Source organism: Thamnophis sirtalis, unplaced genomic scaffold, assembly GCF_051295495.1.
Source record: "Thamnophis sirtalis isolate CommonGarterSnake01/CBP01778 unplaced genomic scaffold, rThaSir2_p1.2 scaffold_11, whole genome shotgun sequence".
NCBI lineage: Eukaryota > Metazoa > Chordata > Lepidosauria > Squamata > Natricidae > Thamnophis > Thamnophis sirtalis.
In genome coordinates, this window is record NW_028261391.1 from 3,936,484 (window position 1) to 3,950,736 (window position 14,253).

A 14,253-nucleotide genomic window follows, 5' to 3' on the forward strand; every position below is an offset into this window, starting at 1 on the left:
AAACCCCTCTCCCTTCTAGCACCGATGATGCTACCTAGATAGGTAATGAAAGGTCTGCAAGGAAACCACCAAGCTCAGAGAGCACCCAGCAGCCCAGCCAATAATGTTTTCTGGGCACTGCCCTTTCTTGGCAGGTGGTCCTGGGTGGGGGCAGGAAATACATGACTCCTCAAGGCACCCCCGACCCGGAATACCCCACCCGAGGCTCATCCAATGGGACCCGTAAGGATAACAGGAACCTCATCGAGGAATGGCTCAAAGCTAACCCGGTAAGTGTCTCTTCTCCTATCTGGCGCTCTCCGTTTGCGGTGGAACTACGAATCTTGAACTTTCTCGAGCAGAATGGGAGTTGCAGGTCGTCCTCGACTTATAACCGTTCAGTTAGCGACCGTTCTAAGTTCCACCACTCCTGGGGGGGAAAAAGGGACACGACTGTTTTGCATATTCCATGACTCTCGCAGCGTTTCCGTGGACACGCGATCACGATTCAGATGTTTGGCAACTGACTCGCGTTTATGTCCCGTGTCCCAGGGGTGGTGGTCATGCGATCCCCCTTTTGCCACCTTCCGACGAGCAAAGTCAACGGGGAAGCCTGATTCACTTAACAACCGGGTTACCAACTTATCCGCTGCAGGAGATTCACTTCACGACTGTGGCAGGAAAGGTCGTAAAATGGGGCGAAGGTCCCTCAACAAGAGGCTTGCTTAGTAGTGGAAAGGAGCTCAATTTTGGTCATAAGTCGAGAACTATCTGTGTATCACTCCTTTCTTCCCTCTACCATCCTTCTCTTCTCTACTTCCCCTTCCTCTCTCTTCCTCTCTCCTCATTCCACTCCTTCTTTCTCTCCTCCTCTCCCCCCCACTCTCCTAACCCCTCTCTTCCTCCTCTTATCTCCCTTTCTCTCTTCCACTCTTTTCATTTTGCTTGCATGGTATATTTGCTCCATTTAATGTTGATGGTATTAGTAATTTCATTTCAATAAACATCTTTCATATTGATAATTTTAACATATATCCTCCTTTTTAAAAAGTATACATATATAGCTATTACATTTTTATCCGCCCCCCACCCATCAAAGCTTATTTTTTGGCCAAAGTGTGGAGCCTGGTTCAAGTTTCCAACTGTCCTTATAATAATATTGCATAGTTATACATCATTACACGCAATTTGGGCTCCATTGAGGTCATCCTTCGAGGCCTACCTGTAAACGCAGTGCTCCAAATTGCGGCCACGCGATCGGGGCGGGAGGCAGGCGTCGGAATTCAGGACTGGGTGGAACGTTTGGGCGATCTGTTGTAACTTCAATTGGTCTGCTAAGTGACCGTCATAAGTCGAGGACTTTCTGTAAAGCATGATTTGCACCAAGCTAAGAAAGCTTCTTGTGAGACTCCAGAGGAAACAGGGGGAGAATAAGAGCCTGAATTTTGTCTGTAGCATTTTAACGGTAAGATTCAAGCTTTCCCAAGCTTGGCTCCTTTAAGACGTGTGGACTTCAACTCCCAGAATTCCTAGCCAGCATGGGGAATTCTGGGAGTTGAGGTCCACGGTCTTAAAGGGTCCGAAGTTGGAAAACCCTGCTGCAATTGGGGAAAAAAATCACAATGGCTGTGGGTGGAGCTTCAACTGCAACGTGATGCCCACCATGATGACTTTTTGACCCAACTTGCACCACCCCCTGGAGGGGGGAGCTCTCTCACCAGTCTCTGGCTTTCTGTTCTAGGACAGGAAATATGTCTGGAACCGAGATGAACTCTTGAAAGCCGCCAAGGACCCAAACGTTCACCGTCTCATGGGTAAAGGGTTCAAAAATGCTCTTTTTCCCTCCCCCGTGTGCATTTTTGTGCTTCTCTCAGTGTGTATTTGTATGTCTGTGCTTTTTTCTCCCTGTAAATATAGTTTAAATCAGGGCTCTCCAACCTTGGCAACTTTAAGACTTGTGGACTTCAACTCCCAGAATTCCAGGCCAAAAACAGCCCCCCAAATGGCCTGAAACAGCCTGAAAATGGCCCCCCAAAATGGGCGGGGGCGCGGCCAGCCAGTGGTGGGATTAGCCCTAACCGGCTGAATCCTACCTCTGCCTTTGAGGCAAGTGGTTGGGAGGTGGGGCTGGGTGTGATGAGTGACATCACCCACCTGGTCATATGACCAACCGGCCACGCCTACCTATCCAGAGAGCTGGGCGTTAACATTTTTGAATCCCACCACTGGGTCCATTCCACGTTTTTCCCTTTTCTCCCAGGCCTCTTTGAACCTTCAGACATGAAATACGAGCTGAACCGAGACAACAGGACTGACCCGTCTCTGGCCGAGATGACCGAAGTGGCCATCAAACTCCTCAGTTCCAACCCAAAAGGCTTCTATCTCTTCGTTGAAGATAAGTCTTGAGTCCCTACCATGATGAGTTGAGGCTTCTTCTCGAGTTCTTCTCGGGTCCCCAAGCAATCGAAGGAGGAACCGATAGAGGAGAAGGATTTTTTGGGGGGTGGACGAATAGCTTATCTTTTACACAAGATGGCTAACCAAGTCAGGGAATGCTCTAAGCCAGTGTTCTCAAACCTTGGCCACTTGAAGATGTCTGGACTTCAACTCCCAGAATTCCCCAGCCAGCATTCGCTGGCTGGGGAATTCTGAGAGTTGAAGTCCGGACATCTTCAAGAGGCCAAGGTTGAGAAACACTGCTCTAAGCCAGTGATTGTTAACCTATCTCTAAGATGGGTAGACTTCAACTCCCAGAATTCCCCAGCCAGCTGTTGTTGTGGCCCGCCAGTGGTCAGTGGAGCTAGCATTAGAGTTGGAGGCTGGGGAGGAGCATGGGCCAGTCCTGGGGGCTGGGGAAGGCTCAGACGAGGGATCTGAATCAGAGGCAGAGGTGGGGCCGAGGCCGTCTGGCAGTGAGCAGGTTCCTACGGAGCTAGACATCAATGGGGCAGAAGAACAGCTGGAGCCTGTTCCCAGTGTGCGCATGGGCAGAGCTGCCAGAAGAAAAGAACAGCTCAGAAATCAGGGTTGACTTGGGAGTAAAGCCACAGGTGGACGGTGAATGGCCCCTCCCAGAGGAAATAAAAGAGGAGTGGGCTTTTGCAGGAAACAATTCATTAATTAGCTCGTTCGTTTCGGGAGTGTGAAGATCTGTCCGTGAATCCCAGAGACTCTGTGCCCAGCCTTTCCTTGCACAGCACCTCATTTGGGAAATATTTACATGGCCGCTTTCCAAGATAGATAAGGTCTGTGGTCATAAATACGCCTTTGAAAGATTGTTTGCCAGACTTTTGCTGAATGTGAATGAAAGGAATTCACATTTGTTTAATAAAAAAGGAGTTTTGTCGGGACCAGGACTCTGCCTCGGGCTTTTGGGGGGGAAGCCTAGGTCAGAACAGCTGTGCTATGAATTCTGGGAGTTGAAGTCCAGCTATCTTAAAAGTTGCCCCCTGCTCTTTCCTTCGCACGAGGCAGAATTGACCCCGGACACCACGATGGTATCGCGAAGCATGCCCTGACGGAGGCTATCGAGTTCGACAAGGCCATCGAACGAGCCGGGAAGTTGACGAAGGAAAGCGACACGTTGACCGTCGTAACCGCCGACCATTCTCACGTCTTCAGCTTTGGAGGCTACACCCTCCGGGGAACCTCCATTTTCGGTACGGGACGGGGTGGTGGTGGTTCGGCCTCACCGTGGGTGAAGGTTGGGTAGCTTTCGGAGTGGAGGATTTGAAGAGGTTGTTTGGATTTGAAGGAGTTCATGAAGACAGTGGAGTAACATCTAGGTAGCATCATCAGTGCTAATGTGGTCTAGCACTATTCAGGACACACACTGATGATGTTACCTAGCTGGGTAATGAAACGTCTGCCAGAAAACCGTGACCCGTCAAAAGCGCGGAGGACAAAATCGCGCTCGACGAAAGCGCGCATGTGACGTCATCACAGCGCGACGAAAAAAATTAAAAATTGAAATAAAATTAAAATTAAACCAAGCCGATTCACATAAAGGTAAGTGTTAGGGTTAGGGTTAGGGTTAGGGTTAGGTTAAGGGTTAGGTTAGGGTTACAGCGTTAGCGTTAGGTTTAGCGTTAGGTTAAGGGTTAGCGTTAGGTTTAGCGTTAGGTTAAGGGTTAGTGTTAGGTTTAGCGTTACGTTAACGGTTAGGTTTAGGGTTAGATTTAGGGTTAGGTTAAGGGTTATGGTTAGGGTTAGGTTTAGGGGTAGGTTTGGGGGGGTTAGGGGAAGGTTTTAGCTTTATTTTTACATTTTTCGATCACATCGCGATGTTTTCGTCGCGCTGTGATGACATCAAATGCGCGCTTTCGTCGAGCGCGATTTTGTCCTCCGCGATTTTGTGGTGGAACCCCAGAAAACAACCAAGCTTAGAGAGAACAGTGAGGCCCCTAGGAGGAATCTATGGGTCAGGAAAGATGAGAATATTGGGGGGGGGGAACCATGAAAGACCTTGAGAAACAGAACTGGGTAAGATCTCTAACAATAAAATAAATAATCCATGTTTCTCCATCTTGGCAACGTTAACAAAAATTACGGGAAAAGAATTATAAATTGACAATGTCGGCCGTATACAAAGAGAATATCTACGAAATGTTTTACAGGTGACATTTATAGGTGTGAAACTGCACGGAAAACAGAGTTTTGTTTAGTTATGAAGAAATATCCCAAAAGTCAGATGTATGCTAAATGTAGACTGACTTTTAGCTGCACACCTCCCCAGCAAACAGCAAATTCTGGAGCTCCAGGGTAAAGAGGATTCAATGGAGGATACGTAACCACCGTTTGCATGTTGGAGGTTCCTAAAGGAATGCTGGGAAACTGTATTTCACGTGGCACGACAAAACCGCGCTCGACTAAGCAGCGCCCGATTAAACCGCGTCGCTGACGTCATCAACAGGGCGACAACAGCCAGCACGGAGAAAGAAGGGCGCTTTAAATAGCGCTTTGAAAGCAAGCCGATTCAACTTAAGGTAAGGGTTAGGTTTAGGGTTAGCTTTAGGGTTAGGTTAAGGGTTAGGGTTAGGGTTAGGTTAAGGGTTAGGTTAAGGATTAGGGTTAGGTTTAGGGTTAGCTTTAGGGTTAGGTTAAGGGTTAGGGTTAGGTTAAGGGTTAGGTTAAGGGTTAGGGTTAGGGTTAGGGTTAGGGTTAGGGTTAGGTTAAGGGTTAGGGTTAGGTTTAGGGTTAGGTTAAGGGTTAAGGTTAGGTTTAGGGTTAGGTTTAGGGTTAGATTAAGGGTTAGGTTAGGGTTAGGGTTAGGGTTAGGTTTAAGGGTTAGGGTTAGGTTTAGGGTTAGGTTTAGGGTTAGGTTAGGGTTAAGGTTAGGTTTAGGGTTAGGTTAAGGGTTAGGGTTAGGGTTAGGGTTAGGGTTAGGGTTAGGGTTAGCTTTAGGTTTAGGGTTAGCTTTAGGGTTAGGTTAAGGGTTAAGGTTAGGTTTAGGGTTAGGTTTAGGATTAGGTTTAGGGTGGTTAGGTTTAGGGGTTAATTTTAGGTTTAGCGTTTACAGCGTGCTTCTGTCTCTGCGCTTTTGTCGCGCTGTTGATGACGTCAGCTACGCGGTTTAGTCGAGTGCGGTTTAGTCGAACGTGGTTTTGTGGTGGAACCGTATTTTAAAGGACATTTGAGGGAGGGGTGCAGAGAATAGTCCTTCTCTGCCTCAGGCTGTAGAAACCCAGCACCAATCCAAACACTTTTGTGACGCAACTGATCAACACCCTACAGCGTAAGCTACTAGTACGAAGTTCAGCAACCTGCAGCTCTGGAGCCGCATGTGGCTCTGTTGCGGCTCCCTGTCGCCGGTCAGTGCCACAATTTTGAGAGGACGTTCCGATTGGGGGAGCGAAGAAGCACGGCGCGCCAAGAGAAGGCTCTATGGCCGCGATGGCGAACCTGTGACACATGGAGTCATTTGTTAAGGCACGCAAGGCGTTGCCCTATCAGCTCCAGCGCGCACGAGCACACTACCCAGTTGATTTCGACCTTCATTTTCGGCCGTTTTTTGGGCGGAAAAACAACTCAACGGGCAAACCGGAAGTTCTGGAATGGACTTCCAGTTTGCACATTAGGCTGTTTTTCTCTCTCTGGAGGCTTCAAGGAAGCCTCCTGAAGCCTCCAGAGGGCGGAAAACGGCCCTATGGGCAAATCGGAAGTCCATTCCAGAACTTCTGGGTTGTCCGTAGGGACGTTTTTCTCACCCCGGAGGCTTCAGGGAAGGGGGGGGGTCACGCACGCATAGAATTATGGGTGTGGGCACACCCGCGCACGACCCCCCTGCCCTCCCTTTGCTTTTGGCATGCGATGGGAAAAAGGTTAGCCATCATTTGCTCTATGGCAAGGAGCCGGTTTTCCGGTTGGCTCCACAATCGTTAGGGTTTTCAGTTAGGACAGGTAGATGAAAAAGAATGCCACACTAGGAGGAGACTCTATGGTGGGGGAAACAGACTTCCGGTCAACTCCAAAATTGAACGGGGGGGCTTACGGTTAGGACCTTTGTGGCTCCCGGTGTTTTCTTTTCGGGTGGGAAACGGGTCCAAATGGCTCTTTGAGCATTTAAAGTTGCCGGCCCCTGCCCTAGTAATATGAAAATAAGAACAAACTCCACTCCCTTCTAGTACTGATGATGTTACCTAGTTTGGTAACGAGACGTCTGCAAGAAAACCACCAAGCTCAGAGAGCACCAAGGGCCCCACAATCCTTTTCCTCCTCCTCCTCCCCTTCCTCCTTTCTTCTAGCACTGATGATGTTGCCTAGCTGGGTACTGAAACGTCTGCAAGAAAACAAGCAAGATCAGAGAGCACCAAGGGCCCCACAGTTCTTTTCCTCCTCCACCACCTCTTTCTCTTCTCCTCCCTTCCTTCCTCCTTCCTCCCTTCTAGCACTGATGATGTTCCCTAGTTGGGTACTAAAAACATCTGCAAGAAAACAACCAAGCTCAGAGAGCACTGAGGAGCCCCACAGTCTCCTCCTTCTCCTCCTCCATCTCCTTCTCCCTTCCTCCTTCTTCTAGCACTGATGATGTTACCTAGTTTGGTAACGAGACGTCTGCAAGAAAACCACCAAGCTCAGAGAGCACCAAGGACCCCACCTCATTTCAATCCTGAGCGCCAAATATTCTGGTTAGAGCTGAGATGGAAGTTAGGGGCCTCCTACTGTATTTCAAGTAGCCAGCAGGTTCATTCTCCACGATGGGCCTTGTAGTCCTAGAGGCTGGCAGCTTGGAAAACATGACTCAGAAGGCCTCCTTCCTCCTTCAGGTTTAGCACCCGAAAAGGCGAAAGACGGCAAGTCATACACCTCCATTGTTTACGGCAACGGGCCAGGATACCAGATCAACGCTCAAGGCCGACCGGATGTGTCCGTGGAAGAAAGTGGTAAGAGGGATACAGGAGCCGAATTGGGTTGGGGGTTAAAAACCCGCAATGGGTGGATGCAGTCAGCCCCCCACCCCCCTGAAGAGCCGAGGTGGCGCAATGGTTAAATGCAGCACTGCAGGCTACTGCTAGATCAGCAGTTCAGCGGTTCAAATCTCACCGGCTCAGGGTTGACTCAGCCTTCCATCCCTTCCGAGGTGGGTAAAATGAGGACCCAGATTGTTGGGGGCAATATGCTGACTCTCTGTAAACCGCTTAGAGAGGCCTGAAAGCCCTATGAAGCGGTATATAAGTCTACTGCTATTGCTATATTGCTATTGCTGAATCCCCAGCTGTAATTTTGAACTCCGTTTCTCATCCCTCTTCCAGCCAGATGGCTGGGAACGATGGGAGTTGTAGTTCAGTTTGCCCAATAAGGCACTCTGTGGGCAGCTTTGAGTAAGAGCACTATAAGGAAGAAGCAGCTGCGGACAATATTAAAAAAAACTGCCCGGATAACAGTGATTCTTCACCGTAGCAACTTTGAAACGTGTGGACTTCGACTCCCAGAATTCCCCAGCCAGCATGGAACTCTGGGAGTTGAAGTCCGAGCCGCTGAAAAGTTGCCAAGGTTGAGAAATATTGGAAAACACAACTGACAATATAACAACGATGCAGGTCTCTGTAGGGATTGATGAAAAGGACTTCAGTCACTGGTTTAAGAAGGGCTCTTTGCAGGGTGAGGTTAAAAAATATGGCCACCATGATGATGTAATCAAGCCCCTGCTTACAGTTAGTCCTCAACTTATAACCACAAGCCCAAAATGTCTGTTTGCTGAGCGAGAAAGTTTTTCACTGGGTTTTGGCCCATTCGAGCGAGTCAATGGTGTTATTAAGCGAGGACCACTGTTGTTAAGTGAACCTGACTTCCCCATTGACTTTGCTTGGCGGAAGGTCTCCAAAGGGGTGAAAACGGTCATAAGTGTGAACCAGTTGCCAAGCGTCCGAAGGTTGATCACGAGACCATGAAAACGGTCATAAGTGTGAACCAGTTGCCAGGTGTCCGAAGGTTGATCACAAGACCATGAAAACGGTCATAAGTGTGAACCAGTTGCCAAGCGTCCGAAGGTTGATCACGAGACCATGAAAACGGTCATAAGTGTGAACCAGTTGCCAAGCGTCCGAAGGTTGATCACGAGACCATGAAAACGGTCATAAGTGTGAACCAGTTGCCAAGCGTCCGAAGGTTGATCACGAGACCATGAGAAATGCCGCAAGGGTCATAAGTGTGAAAAATAGTCCTAAGCCACTGTTTTCAGTGCCGTTGCAACTTCGGTCACTAAATGGAGCGTTGTTAAGTCGAGGGACTCTCTGTACACGTCTGGTTATAGTACCCCTGTGGGTCACTAAGCCCCCTTTTGGAGCTAGGGACGAAGAGGGCATGCGCTTCTCTGCAGCAGTTTGACCAAGGCGCCCCAGAGAATCGAGGGTGCCGAGTTCGGGTCTCGCTCTTTGTTTTAAAAAGTTTTTTTTTAAAGATTTACACAAGATACATAACCAATTCAGGGAAAGCTCTAAACCAGTGATGGTTAACCTGTCTCTAAGATGGGTGGACTTCAACTCCCAGAATTCCCCAGCCAGCTGTTGTTATGGCCCGCCAGTGGCCAGTGGAGCTGGCAGCAGAGTGGGACAATGAGGAGTTTGGGGAGGAACATGGGCCCCCCCTTGGATGCTGGAGAAGGCTCGGACGAGGGCTCTGCGTCAGAGGCAGAGATGGGGCCGAGGCCGTCTGGCAGTCATCAGGTGCCTATGGAGCAGTGGTGGGTTTCAAAAATTTTAGAACCTCTTCTGTAGGTGTGGCCTGCTTTGTGGGAGTGGCTTGCCAGACATGTGACCCGGTGGGAGTGGCTCGGCAGTCATGTGACTGGGTGGGCATGGCCAACTTGTAAAATGTGGTGAAACTCACTTATCAACGCTCTTGCTTAGCAACCAAAGTGTTGGCTCAGAAACTCTGGCATTTGAAGCACGCAAGTCTTAAAGCTGTCAAGTTACATGACCTTTGCACCCCTAACCCTTTAGAAAAAAAAAACCAGGGGTGTTCAAAGTTGACAGCTTTAAGACTTGTGGACTCAACTCCCAGAATTCCTCCTCCAGTCATGTTGGCTCAGGAACTCTGGCATTTGAAGCACGCAAGTCTTAAAGCTGTCAAGTTACAAGACCCTTGCATCCCTAACCCTTTAGGGAAAAAAACCCTATAGGTGTTCAAACTTGAAAGCTTTAAGACTTGTGGACTTCAACTCCCAGAATTCCTCCTCCAGTCATGTTGCCTCAGGAACTCTGGCATTTGAAGCACGCAAGTCTTAAAGCTGTCAAGTTACATGACCTTTGCACCCCTAACCCTTTAGAAAAAAAAACCAGGGGTGTTCAAAGTTGACAGCTTTAAGACTTGTGGACCTCAACTCCCAGAATTCCTCCTCCAGTCATGTTGGCTCAGGAACTCTGGCATTTGAAGCACGCAAGTCTTAAAGCTGTCAAGTTACAAGACCCTTGCATCCCTAACCCTTTAGGGAAAAAAACCCTATAGGTGTTCAAACTTGAAAGCTTTAAGACTTGTGGACTTCAACTCCCAGAATTCCTCCTCCAGTCATGTTGCCTCAGGAACTCTGGCATTGAAGTGTGCAAGTCTTAAAGCTGTCAAGTTACAAGACCCTTGCACCCCTAACCCTTTAGGAAAAAAAAAACCCCAGGGGTGTTCAAAGTTGACAGCTTTAAGACTTGTGGACTTCAACTCCCAGAATTCCTCCTCTCGCTCTTCATCTTGATGATGTGCAGACGGGTGGGGGGGAGGGAGCTGGAACCGGTTCTAAACGGCACTGTAGATTTGTGGAACCTCTTCTATAGAAGAGCTTAGAACTGGCAGGAACCCACCCCTGCTATGGAGATAGACAGCAACGAGGCAGAGGAACAGCTGGAGCCTGCTCCCAGTGTGCGCATGCGCAGAACTGCCAGAAGAAAAAAACAACTCAAAAATCAGGACTGACTTGGGAGTAAAGCCACAGGTGGAAGGGGATTGTCCCCTCCCATGGGAAATAAAAGAGGGGTGAAAGGGGAGTGGGCTTTTGCAGGAAACAATTCATTCGTTCCTTTGTTTCGGGAGTGTGAAGATCTGTCCGTGAATCCCAGAGACTCTGTGCCCAGCCTTTCCTTGCACAGCAACAAAATTTGGACAAAATTTACATGGCCGCTTTCCAAGATAGATAAGGTCTGTGGTCATCAATACGCCTTTGAAAGACTGTTTGACCAAGGCGCCTCAGAGAATCAAGGTGCCGAGTTCGGGTCTCGCTCTTTTTTTAAAAAAATTTTTAAAAGAGATTTTAAAAATCTTTTCCAAAAGATGCCTCTTGCCCGTCTAATATTCGGCCTCCTCCTCCTCCTCTCCCCAGAGAAGAAAACGTACCACCAGCAGGCCGCCGTGCCCCTCAAGTCAGAGACCCATGGCGGGGAGGACGTGGCCATCATGGCCAAAGGACCCATGGCCCACCTTTTCCACGGGGTGCAGGAACAATCCTACATTGCCCACGTCATGGCCTTCGCCAGCTGCCTGGAGCCCTACAAGGAGTGCCGTTTCACCACCGAGGTGTCCGCAGCGGCCCCCAAGGCTGGGCCTTGCGGGCCTCCTCCTCCTCCTTCTTCCCCTGCTCCTCTGCTAGTCCTCCGCCGGGGCATTCTGGGTAAATCCTCCTCTTCCTCGCACCTGGATGGAGCCCCCCCACCCACCCCTCAGCCTCTGCTCCTAGGTGGGTTTCTAAATGGTGTTTTTTCCCCCCAACCTTGGCCACTCCCAGGTGTGTGGACTTCAACTCCCAGAATCCTCCCTGCCTGGACTCCAGCAGGCTTTCAAAGCTTCCATTTGCATAAAGTGCCTTTACCAGTAAATAAGATTTTTGTGGATTCAGATTCGTGGTATGTTTAGCTTGCGAAGTGAAGGTTAAGAGGAGACACGAGGCTCCTCTTCCTCCGCCGAGGTGGCGCAGTGGTTAGGGTGCAGTACTGCAGGACACTTCAGCTGACTGCTATCTGCAGTTCAGCGGTTCAAATCTCACCAGCTCAAGGTTGACTCAGCCTTCCATCCTTCCGAGGTGGGTGAAATGAGGACCCAGATTGTTGGGGGCAATATGCTGACTCTGTAAACCGCTTAGAGAGAGCTGAAAGCCCTATGAAGCGGTATATAAGTCTCACTGCTATTGCCATTGCTATTGCTATCCTCCTCCTCCGATGGGGCCAGGACCCTACCTGTCCTTTTGATACCTGCTGCAACTACCTGGAGGATCCATGAACGCCAGGCCTTCCATTGCCCATGGAGAAAAAAACGGCTTTGGGCTTTTTTAATATATTTTTTTTATTTGGATGTCATCAGCAGCAGATAAAAATACAAAGCGACATTTCTGTACAAAGGACTCCTACGGCCGAGTGTCCGGGCAGCTCCAATCACTGGAGAGATAAAGAGAAAGAGGGAGGGAGGGAGGGAGGGAGAGAGAGCAAAAGGGAGAGAGGAGCAGAGAGAGGGAGAAAGAGGGAGGAGAGAGGAAGAAAGGAAGAAGAGAGGGGCGTGGAGAGAGAGAGGAAGAGAGAGGGTAGAGAAGAGAGAGAAAGAGAGAGGGAAGGGAGAATGGATAGAGGGAAGACGGAGAGAGGAAGTGGGAGGGAGGGAGAAAGGGGAGAGAGGGAAGGGAGAATGGATAGAGGAAGAGATGAAGAGAGGAGAGAGGGAGGGAGGGAGGGAGGGAGAAAGGGAAGAGAGGTGATGGAGAGAGAGAGGAAGAGAGAGGGTAGAGAAGAGAGAGAGAAAGGGAAAGGGAGGGAGGGAGGCAGAGAGAGAGCAAAAGGGAGAGAGGAGCAGAGAGAGGGAGAAAGAGGGAGGAGAGAGGAAGAAAGGGAAGAGAGGGGCGTGGAGAGAGAGAGGAAGAGAGAGGGTAGAGAAGAGAGAGAAAGAGAGAGGGAAGGGAGAATGGATAGAGGGAGAGACGGAGAGAGGAGAGAGGAAGTGGGAGGGAGGGAGAAAGGGAAGGGAGAATGGATAGAGGAAGAGGTGAAGAGAGAGAGGGAGGGAGGAGAGAGCGGGAGAGAGAGAGAGAGCAAAAGGGAGAGAGGAGCAGAGAGAGGGAGAAAGAGGGAGGGAGAGAGGAAGAAAGGGAAGAGAGGGGCGTGGAGAGAGAGAGGAAGAGAGAGGGTAGAGAAGAGAGAGAAGAGAGAGGGAAGGGAGAATGGATAGAGGGAAGACGGAGAGAGGAAGTGGGAGGGAGGGAGAAAGGGAGAGAGGGAAGGGAGAATGGATAGAGGAAGAGATGAAGAGAGGAGAGAGGGAGGGAGGGAGGGAGGGAGAAAGGGAAGAGAGGTGATGGAGAGAGAGAGGAAGAGAGAGGGTAGAGAAGAGAGAGAGAAAGGGAAAGGGAGGGAGGGAGGCAGAGAGAGAGCAAAAGGGAGAGAGGAGCAGAGAGAGGGAGAAAGAGGGAGGAGAGAGGAAGAAAGGGAAGAGAGGGGCGTGGAGAGAGAGAGGAAGAGAGAGGGTAGAGAAGAGAGAGAAAGAGAGAGGGAAGGGAGAATGGATAGAGGGAAGACGGAGAGAGGAAGTGGGAGGGAGGGAGAAAGGGAGAGAGGGAAGGGAGAATGGATAGAGGAAGAGATGAAGAGAGGAGAGAGGGAGGGAGGGAGAAAGGGAAGAGAGGTGATGGGAGAGAGAGAGGAAGAGAGAGGGTAGAGAAGAGAGAGAGAAAGGGAAAGGGAGGGAGGCAGAGAGAGAGCAAAAGGGAGAGAGGAGCAGAGAGAGGAGAAAGAGGGAGGAGAGAGGAAGAAAGGGAAGAGAGGGGCGTGGAGAGAGAGAGGAAGAGAGAGGGTAGAGAAGAGAGAGAAAGAGAGAGGGAAGGGAGAGTGGATAGAGGGAGAGACGGAGAGAGGAGAGAGGAAGTGGGAGGGAGGGAGAAAGGGAGAGAGGAAGGGAGAAATGGATAGAGGAAGAGATGAAGAGAGGAAGAGAGGGAGGGAGGGAGGGAGAAAGGGAAGAGAGGGGGTGGAGAGAGAGAGGAAGAGAGAGAGTAGAGAAGAGAGAGAGAAAGAGAGGGAAGGGAGAGTGGGAGAGAGTGGAGAGAGGAAGAAAGGGAAGAGGGTGGTAGTGGGAGAGAAGAAGAGAGGAGAGAGGAGGGAGGGAGGGAGAAAGGGAGAGAGAAGGCGGGTGGAGAGGGAGGGGATGATAGAGGAGTGAGGAAGAAAGGAAGAGGGAGGGAGGGTGGAGAGAGGAAGAGAGAGAGGAAGAGAGAGGGGTGAGGGTGGAGAGAGAGGGAGGAGGGAGGGAGGGAGAAAGGGGAGAGGAAGAAAGGAAAGGGAGGGTAGAGGAAGAGAGACGAGAGGGAAGGGAGAGGGGGGGAGAGAGGACGGAGAGAGGGAGGGAGGAAGAAAGGAAGGGGAGAGAGAGGGTGGAGATAGAAGGAGCGAGGAAGAGAGAAGAGAGGGAGGGAGGGAGTGGGGGGAAGGGGGAGAGGAAGAGAGAGGGAGGGAAAATGTGTAAGTTGTATGTGTGTGTGCGCACACAGGCGTGCAGCTGTCTGGCTGTGCAAGAATTTGGGGCCTGCCTTCTCGAACGCCTGCGCTAATGGATGGGTGGAGAATCCATTTCCCACAATTCCTGAGCGCTTATGACTTCTGATCCCAACCATCAGATTGGGGGGAAATAAACCAACATGGGCCTCCCATCAAACCACATTTGAGCCCCTGTGTACATTCCCAATATTTCAACTAGACCAGTCTGGATGCCTCTTAAGTCCCCTTAATCTTAAAAAACAAAAAGCTTTAAAAATTCCTTTAACAGGGAACTTTTGCCCCTTGGACTGAGGGGTGGCCCCAATTCCAGCTCTCTATC

General features: G+C 50.1%; 1 protein-coding gene across 1 annotated transcript in view; it reads left to right on the top strand.

The window, feature by feature from the left end:
- LOC148043443 (intestinal-type alkaline phosphatase-like) overlaps window positions 1-11,356 on the top strand; it is a 31,144-nt gene extending 19,788 nt beyond the window's left edge. Inside the window, exons 4-9 of the mRNA XM_087726056.1 lie at window positions 108-269; window positions 1,721-1,793; window positions 2,240-2,374; window positions 3,447-3,638; window positions 7,245-7,361; window positions 10,784-11,356. Coding sequence (XP_087582182.1) covers window positions 108-269; window positions 1,721-1,793; window positions 2,240-2,374; window positions 3,447-3,638; window positions 7,245-7,361; window positions 10,784-11,313 — 1,209 coding nt within the window. The 3' untranslated portion in view covers window positions 11,314-11,356. The remainder of the gene's footprint in view (window positions 1-107; window positions 270-1,720; window positions 1,794-2,239; window positions 2,375-3,446; window positions 3,639-7,244; window positions 7,362-10,783) is intronic.
- The last annotated feature ends 2,897 nt before the right edge of the window (window positions 11,357-14,253 follow it).